The sequence below is a fragment of the Balaenoptera acutorostrata genome, chromosome X, assembly GCF_949987535.1.
Source record: "Balaenoptera acutorostrata chromosome X, mBalAcu1.1, whole genome shotgun sequence".
In the NCBI taxonomy this organism is placed as follows: Eukaryota; Metazoa; Chordata; class Mammalia; order Artiodactyla; family Balaenopteridae; genus Balaenoptera; species Balaenoptera acutorostrata.
Genome location: NC_080085.1, coordinates 93,147,421 through 93,174,528, shown reverse-complemented (window position 1 = coordinate 93,174,528; position 27,108 = coordinate 93,147,421). Strand labels below are relative to the sequence as shown.

The following is a 27,108-nucleotide window of genomic DNA, read 5'->3' as shown; positions in this document are numbered from 1 at the left end:
GATAGGCTGGCAGTTGTGATTGGATGCTACGTTTGGGTTCAAATTTCCTTAGGGCTCAGTCTCTTAGAAACATCATGGACTTTGGTAGGATTATGCCAATTTCTGCCTAAAGGGAGATAAAGGAGAATCTGTATGCCCAGAGTGGAGTTTGAGTTCTTTGGCAGCAGGTTGCAAGTAAGGAGATACAAGGAACTATGGTGGTCAAAGTAACCCAGAGAACAAACAAATAAGAACTCCAAAACCCTGGTCAGGATTCGATCAAATCTGCTAGTCAAACTGCAAGAGAACTGCTGAATACAGAGGTTGCACTGACTATAGTCTGAGCGGCATTATTTCATCAAGCCTTTGGTAAATATCCAAGCTTTTCCCTTAGGCAGATTTTTTTCTTCAAAGTCTTCTATTCCTCTGGGGCAATACTAAGAGATTAAAAAGTACAACACATACTTCTAGGATCAAGCTGCTGCCCAGGAAATGGAGAACCTAGGCAGCATGGTCAGTCGTCTTGCCAGATCCATTGCCTCTGCAGCAGCTTCTCCATAAGTTAACTTCTTAAGAGCAATTAATTTACATCCCCACTTCTTAGATCTACTGGGCAGTGCACTTCTGACATATGTGCACAACACAAGAGCTGTGATTCAATTAAAATATGAAGTAAATACAATACCCTTTGGGAGAGCTATGCATTCAGAAGGAAATTTTGTTTCCAGAAAAGCTTTTGAGAGGAATCCTCTACTTCACATCTCCAGCATTCTGCTGTCAGAACGGTTCCCTTTGGAGAATATATGTGGGCTATGAAAGAATGCAGATCTTTTCTTGATTGAACTAATGGTATGATTAGCAACTTTTTTTTCGATGAAACTACCAGATTTGTTCCAATCTACCATACTGTGTAAAAATCTTGTTTCAAGGACATTGCTTTTGGAAGCTAGAAAACAGAATCTAGTAATTAACTCGTGTGTTAGCATAAATGGTCATAGCCTGAATGAATTCCCACACCCACACAAACTCCCAAATAGATCATAGATCATACAATTAATATTACAAAATGGCCGACTATATGTTTCTCTTGGCCAGAAATTCCTGCCTTTTTGTTTGTACTTCTCTGAAAGTGTCTCCAGTTAGCTAGTAAGGTTTTGTGAAATTTTCAAAACAAATTCTATGTTACTTTCCTCCCCTGCAAAAATATAGGTATGCACCCTTTGTTACTGGAAGGGTTGCAGATGGTAGAGAAAGAGGATCTAACAGAATCCAATAAACAATGATGTTTTGCAAATCCTGAAAGTTTGACTTCCTATAGCGCTTTAATATCTGGGTGACTCATTTGGCACCTAATACAGTGGCTGGGACTGGATTAAACTGTTTCACATATGTGTGCTTTGTCTCCCACCACTCTAATCATTTGCTGCTGGAGCAGCAGCATGGCCTAACTTTTCTTTTGTAAAATGGTATAACCACTTTGGAGTATAGTTTGGAAGATTCTTAAAAAGTTAGATAACCCTGGAGAAAAAAAAAGACAGTAAGTAAAAACTAAGGCCATTTGAATGAAGTATTGACTTTAGTTAATAATAACGTATCAATTTTGGTTCTTTAATTGTAACAAATGTACCATAGTAACTTAAGATGTTAATAACAAGAAAAACTGGGTACTGGGGTATGTAGGAACTTTCTATACTATCTGCCATGGAATGAATGTTTATCCCCCCTCCCCCAATTCATTTGTTGAAATCCTAACTAACTCCCTAATGGGATGGTATTAGAAGGTGAGGCTCTGGGGAGGTGATTAGGTCATGAGAAAGGTGCTCTAATGAATGGGATTAGTGGCCCTATAAAAGAGACTCCAGAGAACTCTCTGGCCTCTTTTGCCATGTGAGGACATGTGAGGGTACAGTAAGAAAATGGCCATCTATCAACCAGGAAGTGAGCTCACATCAGCCATTGAGTCTGCTGGTGCCTTGATTTTGGACTTCCCAATCTCTAGAACTGTGAGAAATAAATATTTGTTGTTTAACCCACCCAGTCTATGGAATTCATAGCAGCTGAACAGAATAAGATGCTATCTTTACAATTTTTCTGTAAATCTAAAATTATTCTAAAAAATAAAGTTTTTTTAAAAAAAGCTTAAAAAGGAACTAAAACAGTTAAATGTACACTTACTGTCTAATTCATCCATTCCATGTCTAGACATTTATCCAGGAATAAAGGAAATATATATGCATGCAAAGATGCATACATGTATGTTCATAGCAGCTTTATCTGTAATAGCCCTCAAACTGGAAACAACCCAAATGTCCATCAACAAGTGAATGGATAACCAAATTGTTTATATCCATATAATGGAATAATACTGAGCAATGAAATAAAAGAATGAACTACTGATACATGTAACAAGACAGATGAATCTCAAAATAATTGTGTTTAGTGAAATAATCCAGACAAAAAGTACATACTGCATGATTCCGTTTATATAAAACTCTATAAAATGCAAACTGATTTATAGTGACAGAAAGATAAGTGTTGTTTTGAAAGAAGGGCAGGAGGGGGGCATTACCAAGGAGCACCAGGAAACTTGTGGGTAATTTATATGTTCATTATCTTCATTATGATGATGATTTCATAGGCGGATACATATATCAATCAGCCCTTACAGATTATACACTCTAAATTGTGTGTTTATTGTATGTCAGTTATGTGCCAATAAACCTGTTTATTTTTTTTTTTAAATCCAATTAGTCATGTATAGGAAAAGGGAAATAATTATCTTAGGCTCATATAACTACTACCTTTGATCATTAAACATAGCTCTGAGCTTTTTGGTAGTGGAAATTTTGCTTCTTTGTACCACTGTACCTACCACTGGCTGTCTGGGGACCAGTTTCTTTCTCTGAAAAATGACGAGTGACCCTTAAAGTCTTTTACAGGCAGATATATTGAGAATAATTCTAAACATGTATCTTCTGAAATAAGTTAAAATAAATTCATTTGCATTAATTTCATAAACCTTAACTTGAAATTGGCTAATAAAGTGATACCTATTAGGAACCTTAAAGATTAAATGGGAATTAATAGTTAAGAACTATTTGTAAGTAGTATACTGATTATTTTTTTCTGAGTATCTGTTTTATGTCAGGCAATCAAATAGAAGTATTTTTTTTTTAATAGCTTTATTGAGATATCATTTACATACCATACAATTCATCCATTTAAAATGCACAATTCACTGTTTTTTAGTATATTCACAGATATGTGCAACCATCAGCACAGTCAATTTTGTAACATTTTCATCACCTCAAAAAGAAGCCTTAGACTCAAAGGGCATAGAGATTCCTCTTGGGGTGATGAAAAATTTCTGGAACTAGATAGTGGTGGTGGTTGCACAACATTGTGAATGTATTAAATGTTACTGAATTGTACACTTTAAAATAGTGCATTTTAGATTACAATATTGTATCCAGCACACCAAAACCCACTCCATAAAACCCACCCATATACTTTAGGTACTTACCCTTATTGCTCCATTCTCCCAGCTCTAAGCAAACACTAATATACTTTTGTCTCTATAGATTGGCCTATTCTAGGCATTTCATATAAATGAAATCATATAATATGTGGTCTTTTGTCACTGACTTCTTTCACTGAGAATGTTTTCAAGGTTCAGCCATGTTGTAGTGTGTATCAGTACCTCATTTATTCCTTTATATGGCTGAACACTATTCCACTGTATGAATACATCACATTTTATTTATCCATGCATCAGTTAATGGTCATTTAGGCTGTTTCCACCTATTGTCTATTATGAATAATGCTACTGTGAACATTTATATACAAGTTTTTGTGTGGATATATGTTTTGATTTCTCTTGGTTATATACCTAGGAAGGGAATTGCTGATACCTCTTGGTTTAACCATTTGAGGAATTGCAGAAAGTGGCTGCACCATTTTACACTCCCACCAGAAGTGTATGAGGGTTCCAATTTCTCTGCATCCTCGTCAGCACTTGTTGTAATCTGACTTTTTGATTATAGCCATCCTAGTGAGTATGAAGTATTGGGTTGGCCAAAAAGTTTGTTGGGGTTTTCCATACCATCTTACAGAAAAACCCGAACTTTTTATCACATGGTTTTGACTTATCTTTCCCTGATGACTAATGGTGTCAGGTACATTTTCATGTACTTTTTTTCCTAGAAATATGCTCATATAGAGAATATTTTGTTCATATAGAGAATATTTTGCATATAGAGAATATTTTGAATATTTTGCTCATATAGAGAAAGGTGCCTCAAAGTTATGAACCCCTAGAGGGGAGTTATTACATAGACACATGAAGAGAAACTGTCATGGTAGTTATAAATTATACCTAATCATAGTGACTAATATAATGTGTACGTTTTTCTTTTACACTGCTATATATTTAATAAGAAAAGTAAAAGAACACATTTTAACATTAGTTGCACTGAAATACTGGTTTGCTTTCCATTTCATGATTCTTAATAGCGGTGGAGGGGGAGGGGTCCCAATTCCTACTGGAGTGAGAAAAGTACATTATATATCACCATTTCTGAAATCAAAGGGTAACCCCATAGACTGAGGTAGAACAAATTACCTCTTATTTGTACAATGTGGTCATATACATAGGATTAGAAAACCAATAGAATAGATGTCTATATATCAGGGAGGTATCTGTGTAACAGGAGAGTGAAAAGAGGTCTAGGGAGGTACTAACCTGAAAGTCACTTTCAGGATGAGCAGTGGGTACTGGGAAAAAGAAAAACTATTCAACAAGAGTCAACAGTTATTTTGGCGAGTACGGGCTTACTACTGCCAACACAGCTTTATACTTATGACATATGAAAGTTGTCTGTTCCCAGGGAGTAAATGAGCATTTGCCCTGTGGTCTGAAGAGTCACCTACAAAGTTTGGATCTTTTCTGGGACTGGAGAAACAGTGGTCTAAGCTTTGAAACCTTAAAGGAATTTGCTTAGGCAGCTTTGAGGGAATCATTATACCCATGGTATATTCTTAGAACCTGAGAAAACTTCCTTATATTGGAAGCTTATACATTAGCATTTCTTAAGGCAGTCAGCCTCACTCTCTCCACCAGATCAGCTTTTAGAAAATGGAATGATTTGGAGTTGCAATTAAAATCCCAGGCAGAAGCTCTTCTAGGATGTTCCATTGCTTAACTGCAAACACAGCAAAGAAAAGTAAGCAATTCAAGTTCTGTACCTTATTTCACCTTCTCTAATGTGACCTGCCAGTTCCTCAATAAACTTCTCCCCTTTCATCCAGTAGATCATTGGTCCGGACTCTCCACTGAATCCAAAGAATGCTTTGCAAGGGATGTTCAGAGGCTTACCTGAGAATGGCAGAGAAAAAAATGAGCAAATGGCTCTGGTTATCATTGGGAGACAGAAAAAGACCATTTAACATCCAAAGGAAAACTCAGAAGTGACCCATTTTTCAACTCTTCTTCCAATCACCTTATCACTGCAAATGAGAAAATTTTTAAATAGTTACAAGGGCCTCTGGGAAATTTTAAAATTCAATATATTATCAAAAATGAGAAAGTAAAGAAAGTTACTAAGTTTTTAAAACTGCTTATTTTTACTGCCTCCCTCCTAGGAACTAATATGAAAGAATCATATGGAAGGAACCCTCTTTTATTTTCCTGTTTTGAGAATATTAATAACTGCTTACTTGGACTTGCCTTTGAAGTTAACATTAATCAAAGTATAAGTTAATTTTTGATTTGTGAGAAAACATAGACTATCCACTATTACTAAGATTGCATAGGGAAATTTTGTTAATTCTTTTTTTTTTTTTTTTTTTTTTAAGGATTTTCTTATTTATTTATTTATTTATTTATTTATTTTTGGCTGTGTTGGGTCTTCGGTTCGTGCGAGGGCTTTCTCCAGTTGCAGCAAGCGGGGGCCACTCTTCATCGCGGTGCGGGGACCGCTCTTCATCGCGGTGCGCGGGCCTTTCTCTATCGCGGCCCCTCCCGTCACGGGGCACAGGCTCCAGACGCGCAGGCTCAGCAATTGTGGCTCACGGGCCCAGCTGCTCCGTGGCATGTGGGATCTTCCCAGACCAGGGCTCGAACCCGTGTCCCCTGCATTAGCAGGCAGATTCTCAACCACTGCGCCACCAGGGAAGCCCGTTAATTCTGATTATTGTATATTCTGAGAAAAATTGGATAATTCAAATCAAATAAGAATTTTATAATTATAAGAATATCTATAGAAAGTACATGGAGTGAAAACTCAGTCTAACCATATCTTCGATATTCCTTGTGTCACCTACAGTACTTAAATAATTCTAGGCAATACTGCAGTTTTTTACTATGCATCTTTGTGATTATAGCTAAAAACTTTGTTTTAATTATGAACTTATCATCAAATATATAAGCAATTATTTTTTTGCTGGCGTTGATTTTATTTTCTTCTTACAAAGTAAATCAGTAAGGGAAGAATGGTATAGAGAGTACAATCTTGACATTTCTGACAAAGGAATCCCCTAATTCATAAATCATAATATAACATATCATTTTCTCTATAACATGTAATTTTTGCCCTGGTTGGAGCACTAGATAAAGCAATTTCAAAAATATTTTTTTCCTTGTAGAGTACATGGTGAAGTTGTTCCCATTATAACTCTGAGCTGCGTAAAATTTCTCCTTTCTATTCTTAAATTGATCCAAAACTTCCATGTTCTAAGAACCATTACTTTTTGGGAACCTTTCTATTTAATCACCATAACTAGCAGATGGCTTGCTTTGAGGACCATTTTCACCAAGAAACAATTTTAATTGGAGTTAGGGTCTACATTGAGACAGTGGAAATTAAGAAAACCTCATACACATATGGATGCTGGGTGATAGGCTGGGCTTAACCACAATAAGTGTTACCAAATATTGGTCTTTTTATAGTGTAAATTTCTCTCTCAGCAAGATGACTTGTCACGGACCTTTGGGATCATTCAATTACTCTCAAAAGCTTTGATATCAACAGTCTTTCATATATGTCATGCTAATCTGAAACAATGTTATTCATTGTTTCTTTGAACATGTGTTTTGTGATACAAGCTTGTGTAAAAAATGGAAGACAGCCTGGTACAGCTAAGAGATGTGGGTCCTTGTTTTGGATCTATCATTAAAAAGTAGACTCTCTGGCCCTGGGTAGATTACCTAACCTTTTACAAACTGATTTCTCATATATGTAATACGGATGGTAATAATACTTTGGATGCTCAGATAAGACAATATCTACAAAAGTGCTTGGTGAACATGCAAGTCCCATCCAAATTTAGCATGGCTGTGTTTTCCTTCCAAGGCTTGGTCTTTCAAAAAGTCAAGTTTGAGACATAATTCTATATGTGTAATGAGATAGCTAACTGTTCATTTTGATCCTGCCAATCTCATGTCCTTCTTTTATTTATGAGCACCTATGGGGTAATATCCTTTTCTTATCAATGCTCTATAAATATTTCCCAGATTCTAGAGTAGGTGTGATTCATCCAAGCAGGCCCCGTGTTCTCTAAACCCGAACACAGGGTCTTTTTATGCCTTACTGCTCTTCATTCCCATGAAATTAAAGGTTATTATGGAATTCAAATTAGATGGCAAAAGATCCAGAGACTGTGATAAACATTATTATAAGGATCCCAGTTGCTAAAACTACCAGTATATACATTTATACAAATAAATTCTGGTTGTCATTCCTTTGGGCTATGTTGAAAGAATATATCAAATAAAATACCTTTTAGTGATTCCTAGCCTGTGGGTACTCAGGCCTGGTTTGATTTTAATGGAAAAAGACGATTATAGCAATGTGCAAAAAGGTGCCTCCTTGAGGTGGTCTATCAAAAATGACAGCATCTGCCCTTTCCTTGGCACTACACAATGGGTACTGACTATTGCAGCGATTTCTCCTGGGAATGTTTTTACTCTCCCATCAGACAGGTTTTGTTAAATAAATGCAAGAGACATATTTCAGCGGTCTAGTTTCTACAAATGCTGAACAAATATCCTGAAGCCTTTGTCAACGGCTAAAACAGGAAGATGGTCCAATCATCATATGCAGTACTCTGAGGAGAGTCCCAAAATAATCAGCTCTTGCGCCAGATAGTGAGAATCAATGTGTGCCAGGTTGTGAGTACCTCTTCTTTCAAAAGGCCTGGGAGGGATCTCAGCACTGATTGAGCAAATAACCTGAAACAGTCTCTCCAGGTTTTTCTAAAATCTGGCTTATGTGCATGTGCAAACTCATATCTACCATTTGTATCTGTTTGCTATTGTATTGTTTTACCTCCAGATGTTTTCAAAGTCATTCCTATGGTACTGTATATCCTACTAGTAGAGATGACCAACTCATATTTGTATCTAAAAAGGATTGTACAGTAGGTTGAAGACTATCAATACTAGCAATTTCTCTATCACTTTATTAAGTCTAGACCAGTCAACAAAACATATGTTCATACAAAGACTTATATATGAATGTTCATACCAGCTTTATTTGTAATACCCCAAAACTGGAAATAGTCCAAATGTTCATCAACAGGTGAAGGAATACTCTGGTACATCCATACAAAAAAATATTCATCAGGTATGGAAAGGATGAAGTACTGATACATACCATAACATATGATTTTTGAGATTTAAAGCAATTATACTAAGTTAAAGAGGTCAAACAAAAGAGTACATGCTTTATGACTCAATTTATATAAAATTCTAGGAAGTTAAAATTAATCTACAGTTTCTTAAAAAGTTGAACATCTGCCACGTGATCCAACCATTCTATATGAAAGCCTATGTCTATATAAAGACTTGTACACAAATATTCATATCAGCTTTATTTTTCCAATTGAGGTATAATTGACATATTATATTAGTTTTAGGTATACAACACAATGATTTGATATTTGTATATATTGCAAAATGATCACCAAAATAAGTCTAGCTAACATGTCACCACTCATAGTCATGAATTTATTTTTTCTTGTGATGAAGGCTTTTACGATCTACTCTCTTAGCAACTTTCAAAATGCAATACAGTATTAACTATAGTCACCATGTTGTACATTATATCACCATGACTTATTTATTTTATAACTGGAAGTTTGTACCTATTGACCCCTCATTTTGCCCACCCTCCACAAACCCCACCTCTGGCAACCACCGATCTATTTTTATCTATGAGTTTGATTTTGTTTACTTACTTGTTTGTTTTAGATTCCACATATAATTGAGGTCATACAGTATTTGTCTTTGTATGATTTATTTCACTTAGCATAATGCCCTCAACGTCCATCCATGTTGTTTCAAATGGTGAGATTTCATTCTTTTTCATGGGTGAATGATATTTCATTACACACACACGCACACACACACACACACACACACCACATTTTCTTTATCCATTCACCCATTGATGGACACTTAGGTTGTTTCCATATCTTGGCTATTGTAAGTAATGCTCCAATGAATATGGGGGTGCAGATATCTTTTTGAGCTAGTGTGTTCATTTTCTTTGGATAAATACTCAGAGCAGAATTACTGAATCATATGGTAGTTCTATTTTTAATTTTGAGAAAAATCCATACTGTTTCCCATAGTGGCTGCACTAATTTACATTCCTACCAACAGTGCACAAGGTTTCCTTCTTTTCCACATCCTCACCAACACTTGTTATCTGTTGTCTTTTTGATAATAGCCATTCTAACAGGTGTGAAGTGATCTCATTGTGGTTTGATTTGCATTTCTCTGATGATTATTTCATGTACCTGTTATCAATCTGTTGATTATCATTTCATGTACCTGTTGGCCATCTGTATGTCTTCTTTGGAAATATGTTTGTTCAGATCTGCCCATTTCTAAATCAAGTTTTTTTTTTTGGTTTGTTTTGCTATTGAGTTATATGTGTTCTTTATATATTTTGGATATTTACCACCTATCATATATATGATTTGCAAATATTTTCTCTTATTCAGTTGGTTGCCTTTTCATTGTTGATTGTTTCCTTTACTGTGCAAAAGCTTTTTTGTTTGATGTAATCCCATTTGTTTATTTTTGTTTTTGTTGCTTTTGGTTTGGAGTCAGATTTTAAAAATCATCTCCAAACTAACTGATATCAAGGAGTTTACTGCCTATGTTTTGTTCTAGGAGTTTTATAGGTTCAGGTGTTTCATTCTACTCTTTAATCCATTTTGAGTTAATTTTTGTGTATGGTATAGGATATTCATCCAGTTTCATTCTTTTGCATGTGGTTGTCCAGTTTTCCCAACAACATTTATTGAAGATACTGGCCTTTCCTCATTGTATATTTTTGACTCCTGTGTCATAAATTAATTGACCATATATGTGTGGGTGTATTTCTGGGCTCTATATTCTGTTCCATTGATCTATGTGTCTGTTTCTATGCCAGTACCATACTGTTTTGATTACTGTAGCTTTGTAATACAGTTTGAAATCAGGGAGTATGATGCCTCCATATTTGTTCTTCTTTCTCAAAATGTTTTGGCTATCCATGTCTTTTATTGTCCCATACAAATTTTAGGATTGTTTATTCTATTTATGTGAAAAAATGCCATTGCCATTTTGATAGGGATTGCATTGAATCTGTAGATTGCTTTGGGTAGTATAGACATTTTAACAGTATTATTTCTTCCAATCCATGAGCATAGGATATCTTTCCATTTATTTTTGTCTTCTTCCATTTCTTTCATGATGTCTTATAGTGTTCAGTGTATAGGTCTTTCACTTCCTTGGTTAAATTTATTCCTAGGAAGCTTATTCTTTTGATGCTGTTGTAAATGGAGTTTTAGTCTTAATTTCTCTTAATGATAGTTTGTTATTAGTGTATAGAAATGCAACAGACTTTGGTATATTGATTTCATATCCTGCAACTTTACTGAATTCATTTATTAGTCTTAACAGTTTTTTTGTGGAGTCTTTATGGTTTTCTATACATAATATCATGTCATCTGCAAATAGTAACAGTTTTAATTATTCCTATTCACTTTGGATGATCTTATTTATTTTTCTTGCCTAATTGCTCTGGTTAGGACTTCCAATACTCTGTTGAATAAAAATGGTGAAAGTAGACATTCTTGTCTTGTTCCTAATCTTAGAAGAAAAGCTTTTAGCTCTTCACCATTGAGTATGATGTTAGCTGTGGGCCTGTCATATATGGCCTTTATTATGTTGAGGGATGTTCCCTGTATAACCACTGTGTTGAGAATTTCTATCATACGTGGAAGTTGAATTTTATCAAATGCTTTTCCTGCATCTATTGAAATGATAATATCATTTTTAGCCTTTATTTTTTTTGCAATTTTATTTATTTTTTTATACAGCAGGTTCTTATTAGTTATCTATTTTATATATATTAGTGTATACATGTCAATCCCAATCTCCCAATTCATCCCCCCACCCCCCCACCACTTTCCCCCCTTAGTGTCCATACGTTTGTTTTCTACATCTGTGTCTCTATTTCTGCTCTGCAAACCGGTTCATCTGTGTCATTTTTCTAGGTTCCACATATATGCCATTACTTTTTAATGTGATGTATCCCATTGATTTGCAGTTGTTTAGCCATTCTTGCATGCCTGGAATAAATCCCACTTGATTATGGGGTACAGTCCTTTTCATAAATTGTTGAATTTTGTTTGATAATGTTTTGTTTTGCATCTATTTTCATTTGGGATATTGGCCTATAATTTTATTTTCTTGTGGTGTCCTAGTCTGGTTTTGGTTTCATGGTAACACTAGCCTTGTAAAATGAAGCTGGAAGTGTTCCCTCCTCTACAGGTTTTTGGAAGAGTTTGAGAATAATTGGTATTAATCCTTTCATGTTGGGTAGAATCCATCAGTGAAGACATCCGATTCTGGACTTTTGTTTCTTGGGAAGTTTTTGACTACTGATTCAACCTCCTTACTAGTAATAAGTCTGTTCAGATTTTCTTTCTTCAGGATTCAGTCTTAGAACATTGTCTATTTCTAGGAATTTACCCATTTCTTCTAGGTTATCCAGTTTGTTGGCATATGATTTTCATAGTAGCCTCTTAAGATCCTTTTATCTGCATTATCATTTCTAATGTTTCCTCTTTCATTTGTTATGTTATTTTTGTGAGCCCTCTCTTTTTCTTGGTGAGTATAGCTAAAGGCTTGTCAATTTTGTTTACCTTTTCAAAGAACCAACACTTAGTTTCAGTAATCTTTTCTATTGTCTTTTTAGTCTTTATTTCATTTATTTCCACTCTGATCTTTGTTATTTCCTTCCTTCTACTAACTTTGGGCTTCATTTGTTTTTCTTTCTCTAGTTCCTTGACGTATAGTTAGGTTACTTACTTAAGATTTTTTGTTTGTTTGTTTCTTGAGGTAAGCATTTATTACTATGAACTTCCCTCTTAGAACTGCTTTTGCTGCATCCCATAAATTTTGGTATGTTGTATTTCCATTTTCATTTGTTGCACAGTATTTTTTAATTTCTCTTTTGACTTCTTTGTTGATCCATTTGTTGTTTAGCAGCATGTTTAATATTCATATATTTGTGTATTTTACAGTTTTCTTCTTTTAATTAATTTCTAGTTTCATACGATTGTTGTTGAAATGATGCTTGATGTGATTATTTTTGTAAGTTTTAAAATGCTGTGTTTATTTATTTTTTTAACATCTTTATTGGAGTATAATTGCTTTACAATGTTGTGTTCGTTTCTGCTGTATAACAAAGTGAATCAGCTATACACACACACACACACACACACACACACACACACACATATATATGTACATATATCCCCATATCCCCTCCCTCTTGTGTCTCCCTCCCACCCTCTCTATCTCACCACGCTAGGTGGTCACAAAGCACCGAGCTGATCTCCCTGTGCTAAGGGTAAGCTTGATATGATTTTGATCTTCTTAAATTTATTAAGACTTATTCTGTGGCCTAACATATGATCTATTCTGGAGAATGTTCCATGTGTACTTGAGAAAAAATGTTTATGCTGCTGCTTATGTAATGTCCTTTGATTATATAATGAAGCTTGATTATTTTATTCATTGAATCCATGAATATAGAGCCCTCAAATATGAAGGGACGACTGTATACAGTTATGTGTCTTGGTGTAGGTCTCTTTGGGTTCCTCATACAAGGCACTCTCCAGGTTTCTTGGATTTGGGTGTCCATCTCCTTCCCCAGGTTAGGGAAGTTTTCAGCCATTATTTCTTCAAATATGTTGTATGGCCTTTTCTCTCTCTCTTCTTCTGGGACTTCCTATAATGCAAATGTTAGTCTGCTTGGTGTTGTCTCGTAAATCTCTTAAACTATCTTCACTTTTTTCCCATTCTTTTTCTTTTTGCTGCTCTGATTGGGTGAGTTCTACTGTCTTGTCTTCAGGTAAACTTTTCTTTGCTTCATCTATTATAGTCTGATGTTGAATCCCTCCAGTGTATTTTTCAGTTCAGTTATTGTATTCTTCAGCTCTGTGACTTCTGTTTGGTACTTTCTTACATTTTCTATCTCTGTGTTGAAATTCTCATCCTGTGCTCATCCTTTCTTCTCCCAAATTTGGTGAGTATTTTTATGACCATTACTTTGAACTCTATCAAGTAAATTACTTATCTCCATTTCATTAAGGTATTTTACTGAGATTTTATTTTGTTCTTTTGCTTGACACGTATTCCTCTGTTTATTTTCCCTCACCCTCTGTGTTGACTTCTATGAATTAGATAGAACAACCACCTTTTCCAGTCTTGAAGTGGTGGCCTCATGTAGGAGATGAACCTTGTTGCTCAACTCACCCTAGCTTTTGGTTGTCTCTCAAACCTTTGTGATTGTCCAAGCAGTCTATTATATTTTTAATAGCTCCCAGTAATTTAGGGTGTGCCAAGACTTGTCAGTGGCCTAAAGAGGGGAGAATCTCAGTCAGCACTTAGATTCAGGCTGATTGGAACTCAGATCCTCAGGAAGCAGCTTTTAAAGTATTCTTATATAACAGTCCTGTGGATCCACAAGTGTAATCCCTGCTAGCCACCAGAGCCAGGCAATCTGGTGGTGTTCCCTGGGCAAACTTGGGGCTCCAGATGAATCTATAAGCTCCTTACTGGGAGACACAGGTGAGCTGGAGTGAGTCAGAGGGAGAGCACAAAGATGATGTCACCTAGCACAAAGATGATGTCACCTAGCTTAAAGATGATGTCACCTAGCTTTCATTCCTTGAGAGTACCTCCATAGTATCTAGGTGTGAGCCAAATCTGAAGCTCTTGACTCAGGCTGAGGCCCCAGGACTAGCAAGTAGGCCTCTTTCACTGAAAAACTGGAGATGTGTTCCAGTCTGCTGTCTGTGCAGTGCCCTGGGGATGGTAGTCTGCCAATAACCCTCTCTTCAATTGTTACAGTCCCATGGGACTCAGGAACGCAAGCACCCTGACTCCCAGAGCCAGATGATCAAGGGGCATTTGCTGGGCAGCAACTTCAAAAACTGAGGCACCAGATGTAAAATCTGGGGTACCAGACACAGGTAAGAGAGTTCCCTTCTGAAAGATACTGGTGCTCTGGGGTGTGACAGAGAGAGAGCACAAAGACAGTGCTAGCCCTCTGAGGTCTCTGGGAAGGTTTATAGTCAGCCTTTAGATGTGTTTAATTAGAAGTCTGCCCCTCAGGCTGCAGCCATCATGATAAACTAACAGGCCTGTTTCATGGAAAGATTGAGCTTCTGGGTCTATTGTCTCTTCTTGTGCCCTGAGAGTGGTAGCTGTTTAAGAACTCTTTCTCTATTGATTACAGTCTTTTGGGACCTGCAAGCATAAGCCCCACTGACCCTCAGAGCCAGGTGATGTAGAGGTGTCCACTGGAAGCAGCTGCAAAAAGCAAGGCACCAGATGTAAAAAGCAAGGCACCAGATGTAAAAAGCAAGGCACCAGATGTAAAACCTGTGGTACCAGACACATGTAAAAGCTCCCGTCTGGGAGACACTGGTATTCTGGAGCAGGCAGAGGGAAAGTGCAAAGATGGCGCCCACTGAGAAAAGAAAAAAAAAAAAAAAAAGATGGTGCCTGTCACCTTTAGCAAGGAAGAAGGAGAGTGTGAAAATGGCCCTCAACAGCCTCTGCCCCTAGGAGACTGGTGCTTTAAGATTAGCTAATTAATCTCTTTCACATAAAGGCTGGGTGCTTTTCAAACAGCTCCTTCTCTGCTGGGTCCTGGGGTGAGTGAGTCCACATGTGAGCACTTTAAGAGCTCTTTCTCAGTTTGCTACAGCCCTTTGGGTCTTGGGGATATAAGCCCTGTTGGTTTTCAAAGTCAGATGTTTTGGGGACTCATCTGTTACATGCAGGCCTTAAAAGTTGGGGTGATTGATGTGGGGTATGAATCCTTCACTCCTCAGGAAGGAGCTCCAGGTTGGTGACTTCTCTCCCTACTGTGCATTGCCACACTTGGGGTGGTATTTATGGTGAGTTTGTATCTCAGCCTCTCCTACCTGCCTTCTTCTCATTTGCCTAATGTGAAGGAGTTTCTTAGCTAGTTTCTACGACTTTTTCAGAGGAAATTATTCCATATGTAGTTGTTAATTTGGTGTGCCTGTGGGAGGAGATGAATTCAGGATCTTCCTACATCATCAATTCAAACCACCTCCCTGTATCAGCTTTATTTGTAATAGCCCAAAACATCTCAAATTTCAATCAACATGTAGATGGTTACTGATACATTCTACAACATGAATAAAACTCAAAATCATTATGCTGAGTGAAAGAAGCCAGATGCAAAAGTCTGCATATTGTATGATTCCATTTATATTAAATTTTTAGAGAACACATGACTATAAAAACAGAAGCAGATCAGTAATTACTTATGGCTGGGGTCAGGGATTGACTGAAAATCTGAAGGAGGAAACTCTTAGGAAATGATAGCAGTGTTTTAAAGCTGCATTGGGATGATGGCTGCACTAATATGTAAATTTACTAAGAGCCATTGAATGGTACACTTTCATGGGTAAATTGTATGATATGTAAATTTCAGCTTAACAAAGTTGTTAAAAGTTAAAAAAATCCATGTCCTCAGGAAGTTTATGTCTGGGAGGGGAAAGAGGAAGAGGTGAAGGACAATACACAAAATGAATTAAATATAATGCAAGTTGCAAACATGTTATAGACATCTCAATCTTTGTGTTTTAAGAGCCAAAGTCATCACCCTAATCACTGAATTGTCTATGTATAAGTCTCCTGCTAGCCCAAAGAGACTCTGTTTTGCATTTCAAATCCATATAATTGCTCTGGGACAACTTTAAAGGAAACAGAGGCTGAATTATCTAATGTGAGAGAATTGCAGGTAAGAGTGGAATGATAAAATTTATTTGATTTGGCCACATATCTTAATCTCCCCCTGTACGTGGACTTTCCAAGAATTTCTCAAGGGCAAAAATTTGACTTTCAATTTCTTTATCTAGATAGATCTGCCCCTACCTGTATCCGTATCCCGTGATGGGCTATCTTGCCACACAGTTATTCTTCATTCTTTGTTTTTCTCTTAAAACAGTTTTCAACAAACCTCTTTCAAATTGTCCTATTATCTCTATTTCTTGGGATGCAATTTTTTTTCTGTTTGTGTCAGTGGAAGCACACATATGGTGGTTAATTTTCTTGCAAGGTTTGTAATTACTGTGTTTTAATCTACAGTAGGGATTGTTTTCTCTGGGAGTCCTGGGTGGCGAGTGCTGTGGAGGCATTCCCTCAGAGTGGTTCCAAGTTTGCCTCTGCCAAGTCCTTACAAGTTTCACTGGTTTGGAAACAGTTTTTCTGTTAATTTCTTAGCTTGGGGGTTTGTACCACATGTGGGTTGTGTGAATTTAAAGTCCACATCCATGCTTGGTACAAGTTTAGAGTTCCAATTTCTTTGGAGTGTCTCTTCATTCATGACCATGGCCCGGACAGAATGTGAATTTCCTGGTTACTTTCCCAGACCAACGAGCAGAGTTTTCTACTTCCTGTTTCATAGAGTTTCAGGCTTCATAGATTATTCAGGCTTCTAGATTTTTGCTGGGCTCTCAGTTCTAGCTCCACACTTCACACAGATCTGTGGCTCTATCATCTGACCTTGAGCTCAAGCCCTTAGACTCTTAAGATCCTTATCTGATTCTGATAGCCTCAGGAGGTATTTAGCTTCCGTTTATGCTCCCTTCTCTGGGTTTGAGTTCCCTTTTCATTCCTAAAGCCTAGGAATTTCCCTTACTTGCTTTCATGCTGAGCTAAGCATGTACAATCTTTATTTTGACCAGCATTTCTCTGTGTTTAGAACAAGAGATGATTCTTTACCATATCAATTCAGTCTATCATATTAACTAGTTGTATAAAGTTACACCACTGAAATCTATAAGCAGTATATCTTAGGCCTGAATGATCAAGTTAATTTTACATTCATCCAAGGAGTTGAAGGTAGAATTTCTATTCCTGTTACTGCTAACATAAACAAAGGTTTTCCTTTCTTCCCTGGGGTCACACTTAGATTTGACCTTTACAAGATGAGATGAAAAGAGGAGTGGATATTTGTGATGCCCAGTGTAAAAGCCATTCACCTTCTTGCTGTGCTTTATGTACTTAAGTTTGTAGTTTCAACTTTCAAGAGCTTTATTCTTTCAGAAGAGAATGCATAATTAGGGCACACACCTTTTGCTTATTTGCCCATGAAGTGCTGAGAGTGTCCTGGGCCACATGCTTCAGTCCAGTTGGTTAATATTAGGACACACGAAACATAGGGACATGTGTCTCATACTTTCAGTTGTGAGACACATTTTAAGAAGTTTGTTCTAATAATACACTGAATTTGTAAATTAGTTCCTCAAAAACTCATAGCAGAGCTGAGGTTATCACTATATTGATGTCGCTCTTACTCATATTCATTTGAACATGCCCTTTCTTGAGTGAAAGATAGATAAAGGATGGAGTCATAACTTGCGTATGGGGAATGTCCATTAAGAGTCTGTCTGATAGTGAATGTCATCTGTCCAGTGTGTTAAAGAGGGAAAAAGTTGAGAACCACTGATCCATGGATGTGGTTTTCTTGAGTTGAAGAGAAACATATATTCTCTCACTTTGAAAATTTACACACAAATACACACACACAAAGCAAAATAGCTCAGGTGTGGTTGAATCCCAAGATAGTTCTTCATTGCTCACACTGGCCCTTCCTATCAATCATCTAATATGCTAAGTAACCATTTGTAGCCCAAACTATACTGGTGAAAACTCCAGGGTCCTTGATTTCACTGAGATTACAGACTCAAATTGAATGGATCATTGTGATTTAGACACAGGCTCACACAGAAATAAACTGACTTTCCTGAGGTAAAATAATGATCTAGCTTCAATGCTGAAAAACTAATTCATGTCTTCTAATATGTTAATACAGTGTTCAATCTACTATAGACAATGTTGCCTTCCTATTTCTATGTATCTGGAAAAGAAAGAATCCTTGACATTCCAGAGTGATTTTTTTTCTTTATTTGTGTATAATTGCTTTACAATGTTGTGTTAGTTTCTGCTGTATAACAAAGTGAATCAGCTATACATATACATATATCCCCATATCGCCTCTCTCTTGCGTCTCCCTCCTACCCTCCCTATCCCACCCCTCTAGGTGGTCACAAAGCACCGAGCTGATCTCCCTGTGCTATGCAGCTGCTTCCCACTATCTATTTTACATTTGGTAGTGTATGATAATCTCAATAGATGCAGAAAAAGCTTTCGACAAAATTCAACACCGATTTATGATTAAAAACTCTCCAGAAAGTAGGCGTACAGGGAACCTACCTCAACATAATAAAGGCCATATATGACAAACCAACAGCCAACATCGTTCTCAATGGTGAAAAACTGAAACCATTTCCTCTAAGATCAGGAACAAGAGAAGGTTGTCCACTCTCACCACTATTATTCAACATAGTTTTGGAAGTTTTAGCCACAGCAATCAGGGAAGAAAAAGAAATAAAAGGAATCCAAATTGGAAAAGAAGTAAAGCTGTCACTGTTTGCAGGTGACATGATACTATACATAGAGAATCCTAAAGATGCTACTAGAGCTAATCAGTGAATTTGGTAGAGTGGCAGGATTTAATGCACAGAAATCTCTTGCATTCCTATACACTAATGATGAAAAATCTGAAAGAGAAATTAAGGAAACATTCCCACTTACCATTGCAACAAAAAGAAAAAAATACCTAGGAATAAACCTACCTAAGGAGACAAAAGACCTGTATGCAGAAAACTATAAGACACTGATGAAAGAAATTAAAGATGATACCAACAGATGGAGAGATATACCATGTTCTTGGATTGGAAGAATCAATATTGTGAAAATGACTATACTACCCAAAGCAATCTACAGATTCAATGCAATCCCTATCAAACTACCAATGGCATTTTTCATAGAACTAGAACAAAAAATTTCACAATTTGTATGGAAATACAAAAGACCCAGAGTGATTTTGTGCAGCTTTCCCCCCACTTCTTTCTAAAGAAGAAGAATCCTCTTGCCATAATTTTCTAAATTAATTGATACAGCTGCTGGAGTGAATTATAAATTATAGTTGAGAGCAAGCAATTATGAAGCTAAAGGCAGGAAGAAAGAATGCATTTCTTCCAGTAAGATTCAAAAGGAAGATGAAAAGTTGATGAGGCAGAGACAGGCAATGGTTATCCCAGATGGTGGAAACTGCAGCAAAGTAGGGTTTTCTACCCAGAAGAGATTAAGACTTTGTGAGAAAAGAAAGTGGGTACCAAAGCTAATTGACAACTGACTGGGGAAGGAAGAAGACTGGGAGAAAATCCTTGAGAACCCTTTAACTAATTATTTGGAAATGGTGAAAAATATGCGTGTGTGTGTGTGTGTGAGAGAGAGAGAGACAGAGAGAGACAGATGGAAACTTCCTACTGTTTCATGTTTCGCAAGGCATGTAAAGCCAGGAAATCTTTTTAGGGATGATGCCCACAGCTATTTGTCTATACGAGAGACAAGTAGCATAGCAGCAGGCCTCAAAGATGAGACAGAGCACTGTTTTCATGACTAAAAGTTTAAGCAATGAGGTTGCTTTGGTCTATAATCGGCTCTTAGGGATAAGTGGCACAAAGTTCAGTGGAAAATGAAATGTTTAGAGTTACACAGGACTTACCAAGCTGTCACATCAAGTAGCCTCAATCTCAATAGAAGTTTCTTTCACTGAATTTCATCAAGGGTAAATAAACAGAACTCCCTTTGTGACTACATAGCATGCCCATAAACCTTACTTACTTTACCTCTTTCATCTCCTTAGAACAGGGATTGGTTGGCTCAGTGTCTGAAGATGCTTGTTTTCTCATTCATATTTCTGATTCAAGGACACAAGGTATAGGCAAGGCAGAAACACAGCATGGGAAGAATACTGGAGTCAGGACACTGAAATTATAGACCTGGTGGTTTCACTAGGTTGCTGTGGGTTTTTTTGCTGTTTTTTGTTTGTTTGTTTTGATAAGTTCATTCTCCCAAGTAGCCTCAGTTTCTTCTAAAAAATGATAGTCAACTAAGAGAATTTCTAAGGACCCTTTCAGGTCTGACATTCTCATATTTCAAGAAGCTGGCATACAAGAGTGAGTGTTAGGATTTTCCAGGTGGGAAGAATTTCTTCCATTGGAGTACAAGCCCTGGAGTAGCAGTCGTTAGTTCTCTTTGTAAAAGGAAGAGGATGTGAGTCCCTCTGCCTTGGGTAGGTTTTGGCTTTAGCTCCAAGGTCCCTTGGCCCTGGTGTTTTGTGTCTGAGTCTGCCTGCCTGCTGTGCCTGGAGTCCTAGTTCCTGTGTATCCCCCCTTAACCTCTGTTTACTGCAGAGTGAGTTTCCTGCCTATGCACCCTACCTTGCCTTGAACCCTAGTTCCTCTCTGTCCCACTGGACCCTAGCTGCTTATGTTGGCTCTGCTGATCTTGGCTTATGGCCCTGCTTTCCTTGACCCAGTGCTTTCCATATCTCAGTTTGACAAAGGGATTTTAAAAAGTTCCCTATGGGAAAAGACAAAGACCTTGAGTATTAACTCACTACACTAGTAAGTCCAACTCATACTCAGCAAATTGAGATGGCAAGAGAGTTGAAGTAAGCAAATACTCTATCTGTGTGCGTGTATGCAAGTGTATATATAGTTGCAAAAGAATTCATTTGAATTGAATTAATTAATAGTTAAAATTAAATACACATGATTCTCTATAACTTGTTAGGTGGAAGAATAAACAGACAACCCTTTTAATCCTTTAATATTAAGTGACTTCATTTTTTAAAAATTCCCTTATTGATCTAGAAATCTAGGTTTGTAGGGTAGCCAACCTGTGTAATCATATCAATTGAAAAATGATTTAAATCCATGTGAGATTCATATTTAAAGTTATTTTCATTTGTTTCAAAAGTTATTTACTTGGTTTCCAACTATATGGAATTAAATGTTAAGGTTTATAATGTTACGTCTATTCTAGGAACCAAAAATAAAACACAGGGTAACCATTACTTTCTGTAAAGGAGGTCACTTTTGTCATTTGAGAACATCTGATTGGAAACAAATCCTTTTCACTTTCTCCCCTTCTGCATCATCAGAAGTACTTTTGAATCCCTTACTGATAAGATCACAACTTCTGGTACTAGGAATTACTGGCTAGTCAAATCCTGCTGTACCAGTTCAGAGGAGAAATGCATCAATACAACCATGGTAATTCTTACTGTGCATCTGAAGATTGATCCAGGTATTATATGGTGACTGAAGAAAATGATGATCTGTTTTCTGGGTATAATAGTGTGATTTAAAATGTGGTTGTGGAAAGCTTTAAAAATCTACAACAAAATAAAAATAAAAATAAAATGTGGCTGTAGTTTTAACATAGGTGACATTCACTTTGATAAGCCTTGCTGGCTGTTTGCAGGCTGTGACTCCAGAATCAATGTTTAAAATAATCCCACAAGGATCCTTTAATACTTCAGAAAAGGGAAATATCAAGGTTTAATGCCAGGTGAGAATATGAAACCTGAAGCTATCCACAGATTTCTGATCAGATTCATGTCACACTATTGATTTTCTGAAGTCCCACAAGGGTTCTTTTGGACTATTAATTTCCTTTGACAACAAATTCCCCTCGTCTTGCCATTCATTAAACTCTATTTTGCTGCCTACTTGATTGACATGCCTCTACGGTCCTCTTTTGCCCATTTAAAGCCTCACCATTCAAGGTCTAGCTCAAGTGTAATCTATACCATGAAGTCAGCCCTGACTACCCTAAGTGCACACTGACTTATCTCGTTTTCTCTAAAATCTATTTGCATATGTTCATAGGGAGTTAAACATCTAGTTGTGCTCCACTTCATAAATTATTACAGCAAAAATAAGCTAAGCGCCTAATATGTTCTAAGTTAATCCCCAAAGACACCCAGTGAGTGAGGTAGTAATATTCTCAGTTTACAAATGAGCAAATGGAAGCAGAGAGAAGTTAAACATCTTGTCCAAAGCCACAGATAATGAAAGTAGGAAAACTTAAAACCAGACAAGTTTAGCTCCATAGCCAAAGATCCTAACCACTCTTCAATACTGCCTTTTCACAGATGTTTGTCTCATTTACCAATTAAATGTTATAGTCTTTAAAAGTGGAAACCATATTTTATATTTCACTTTCATTTCCATAGAGAGACTAGCATAGTGCAAGGCATGCAGTTGTGCCCAATAGTACTTGCTTGTTTCTCAATATCTTAGCTCAAATTTCAACTTTTCTTATTTTTAAAATTTTCTCTTATGGCATTAAATGTATCTTTGTAAGCCATCAAAATCCATCCATTTTGGAATAAAGCAGCATGCAAATAATAATTGAATGCCCTGCAGTTCAAGTTTTTCCTTTCTTTCCCCAACTCTCTTAAAGTGGGAGGAGGGAACAAAGGAAAAGGAAGAGGAACAGATGTGATCCATCCGTGTTGCCTTTTGAAAAATTCCATCAAGGCACAGTCAACAACAAAATGAGAGGAAACTTCAACGGTTATATGCCTGTGAAAATCAGCCAATGTGCTGTGTCAGGCAATACCAATAAAAGAGGGCAACTGTCACTTTTGCTTTGGATTTTTGGATTTTTATCTTGAATTGTTCTGTGCATGGAATCTTTCTCTGCCCATGTCCATAAATTCCAGAAGAAAAAGAGAGTTGGTTCAATGAATCTAGAAAGGGAGAATAGAACAATTACATTCCTTTCATTTAATAAGTTCAAATAAATTTTCTATTCTTTAGACAGAAGGATACATGAACAACAGAAAATAAAGGATTTTGAAGTTAATTATTACAATTAACAATATCATAATACACAAGAAGTCACCTCCTCTTTATGCCTTTGCTGAAAGGTATGATGATTAATAGAAACAAAGACCCATCATTAAAGTCAGAAATCAAGTTCTGAGTCTTATGCCAGGAACAACATGAAATGAAATTCTGAAAGTCAGTGAAGTATATTTTGGGGATTTCATGTACCTTCCAGTAATTTATCCCCATTCCTTGAGCCATATAATCCCCAGTTCTGGGTCCTCACTTTGTTTATCCTGCAACAACAATGAGCCAACCACCTTGCTGGAGACGGATTCCCCACCCCATCATTCCTCTACCCTTCCCTACTGGTATCCTGCACTGCTCTTAGCCACTCAGACTTGATAGCTTAAACAACTCTTCCCACTGTAACTTTCCACTACAAACTCTTTGTACCTTCCATAGTGAAAAAATTGACTAATTTTAAAAAATAATCCATGATAATTTGCTAATATGGGGTAAAGCTAAAGAAGGGGGTTCTCCATATTCTTCCACATGATGTGTGTTTTTTTCTTTGAAAACTAGTGTACATCTTCAGCAAAGTTTCTCAAAGAGCAGGCCAATATAATATTTGCTTAACAGAGCAGAGCTTTCTAAAATTCCTCTCTACTCATCTATTGACTCTAAGTTCTCAAATCGCTGCTCACAATCTTTTCTCTCCCTCCTCTAAAATTCTTTCCCAATTACACAGGGAACTATCCTGTCTCCTCAATCATCCCCACTCTCTCTGCCCTCTGGATCTAGTCCTATCTTCCTTCCCTTTCCTTTCCCTGCCATTTCCTTTATAAAAGCTCTATAAAGCTGTGATTTTTTAGTATAAAATAATAAATGCTTATAAAATTCAACAGCGCATAAAATTTTTTAAAAATCAAAATCCCCTGTTTTCCCAAAACAGTCACACACTGCAACCTCCCAATTACACTGTTAATTGCTTTGTAAGTATCTTGTAACTAGGCTTCTGGAAACAATGATCTCCTTAGGTTTTGAATTTTCATAGCTTCTACAGTTCCTTGCACAAGTATGCCACTTCATTTCAACAAACATATAACAAGTGCCTACCATGGGCAAAGTCTTTTTCCTTGGTGTTGAGAGGATATAAAATTAAATAATACATGGTTGGTCTCTGCCTTCAAAGATATCATGGTGTCACTACGCATTCTTTATCAAGATAGTTTCATGGCGTTTCTTAGGTTGGTAGTTTTCCTCTCACCTGTTTGTATTCAGTATTATTCTGAACTATTCACATGCTTGCTAGACCAGGATGGTGTTTTATGCAGTCCCATATTTCCCACAGTGTGAATATTATACAAGCAGTAGGCCAGGAGTGACCTAGTTGGAAAAAAATCTCAGAGCCAACTGTTTCTGTCACACCCTCCTCTCTATTTGACTGGAGCCAACAGGGACCTCTCAACATCATTCCACCCTGGCCCATTCCCTACACTCTCTTTCACTTACTCCTTATTGTCAACACCTGATTGAAAACAACCTCTTTCCCCTCCATCTCTCAAGTAGATACTCAAAGATAATTTTCCTTGACCATCCAGCTCAGAAAATGAAGGAAATCACCTTTCCCAGTGCATTTGGGCAGGAAACTGGTTAATGTGAGTTATACCTTATGCACATGTACTGGCCCTCTGCCACACTAACATTCATGGCCATCTGATGGAAGAGACAGCCTATCTGTAAGAAGCCATGTCAGTTTTGACTGAGGAAAGGTGTCTAATTTTCCAGCTAGAAGTGGGCTAGGAAGTCAGCCTGTAAACAGAGGAAACAGGGATACAGCTTTTGGAAGAAATACTCAAGCTGACAATGTCAAATAGCCTCTGCAACTAGGAGTACAGATGGTGATGTAAAAGACCCAATAATCTTGTTATCTCTATTCCTTGTATTCATCATCACAACCACTCAACGAAGATCTAGGTTTTCTGCATATGATTTTCTCCAGAGGACAGACATTGAGCTCCTTGAGGATAGAGAACTGGGTCTCTTTTTCCCCATCCTCTTTAGTAGCTTGCACATTATTAGGCACACAGAAGGTTTGAATTGCTTTTCTGACTAGAATACCCCTAGTTTAAGGGTAGAGGAGATTGCATTCAGAAAAGAAAGGTATGCTTGTTTTAATTAAATCCCTTGTTTTATTTTTCTCATTCAGGAGATTGTGCTCTAGACCTCGGTTTCACTTTCACTGTTATCACTTTTTTAGTATCAGAAGCCACTACGACTTCTAGGTTTTCCTTTAGTAGTCTATTCCCAGTTGCACTTCCTTGTATTTCCTTATCCCTAATATTTATCCTAAACCTTTCTTTTCTTATCTACAAATGACTAGTCTTAGCAATCCCAAGTTATGTGAATAATTTCCTTCCTGCGTTTATATTATTGCCTTGAATATACATTCAAGAACAGCATCTTGTACTTAGCAGCTTCTTTCTCTTCATGAGTCTTTCCTTAGAACATTCTTGCCTTCTCTTTTTGTACTTTATATTGCAGATTTTCTTCTGTTTATCCTCACTCTTCCTGTATGTGTTACAAGATCTATATGCATCATTCCAGATGTTGCCTTTTAAAGGTCAAAATTACCTGAACATAATTACCCATGGTTATCTACAAACAGGCAACAGGGAAAACAGAGTTTACTGAAATCCATAAATGGTATGAAACCATGTTTTGTATATTAGTTTGAACTTCTCTTTATAGTTTTTCCCCCCAAAGATAGCTAAAGGAGCCAAACTGACTCGGCTGTTAATTCCATTCTCTGTCTGTTCACTAAATAAGGAAAGAAAAGCAGTGCAGTAACTTAGCAGGTAAAAGGAAGGAAAATAAGCCATTCAAATGGTGTAACTAATTCCTGAATAGTTGCCAGTTGTCTATATTTTTTCTCTTTGGCCTAGGCATACATATAGACACCTATTCACTCACATATATCCACTTACGAAGATATTGTTCTTTACTATGATCTCTATCTCTCTATCTGTGACAGGGCATTTTCTCCCTGAGTTAATTACGTCTGTCTCCACCATATTCCCCTCATAATATGTATGTATGCACATAAGTTTGTACCTCAAAAATGATCTCAAGTAGGACCTGTTAACCAAAGTAATGCATCTGCTATGTACACAGCTCTGCTGATAGCCTGAAGAGAGGGCAAGAAAGAAAATAATAGAAAATAGCTCAACAGGAAAAGTGTCCATACAAAATCTGCACTTAGTTTTATGGCATATAGTAAAACCTTAACATTAAAAAAATCTGCTGATTTAGAACAAAGATTGCTAAAGCAAGAAACAAAATAGTATAGATAAGATTTTAAGAAGGATATTTAATGTATCACAATCTTAAAAAAAGAGAATGATTTCAAGTTATTTAAAACAACCATTTACATACAAACACTTTGCTAGTTTCCAAACATTCTTGTCTACTTGTTAAGGCTCCACTGGCAAATGAGGTCAGCCTATGGGTGGAACAATTATGATAAGTTATATATTACTCAGGCACAATTGAGTTGACAGATGTTTGTTTGCCATGTATTTTTCTTAAAATTTTTAGACTCAATGAAAAAGTTGTATGTATTTTTTAAACATCTTTATTGGAGTATAATTGCTTTACATTGTTGTGTTAGTTTCTGCTGTAAATCAAAGTGAATCAGCTATACGTATACATATATCCCCATATCCCCTCCCTCTTGCGTCTCCCTCCCAACCTCCTTATCCCACTCCTCTAGGTGGTCACAAAGCACCGAGCTGATCTCCCTTTGCTATGCAGCTGCTTCCCACTAGCTAT

General features: G+C 36.9%; 1 protein-coding gene across 1 annotated transcript in view; it reads right to left on the bottom strand.

Annotated features, from left to right (window-relative positions):
* Positions 1–27,108, bottom strand: part of IL1RAPL2 (interleukin 1 receptor accessory protein like 2) — a 549,721-nt gene that overhangs the window by 42,975 nt on the left and 479,638 nt on the right. Inside the window, 1 exon segment of the mRNA XM_057537682.1 lies at positions 5,224–5,353. Within this exon segment, the coding sequence (XP_057393665.1) occupies positions 5,224–5,353 (130 nt within the window).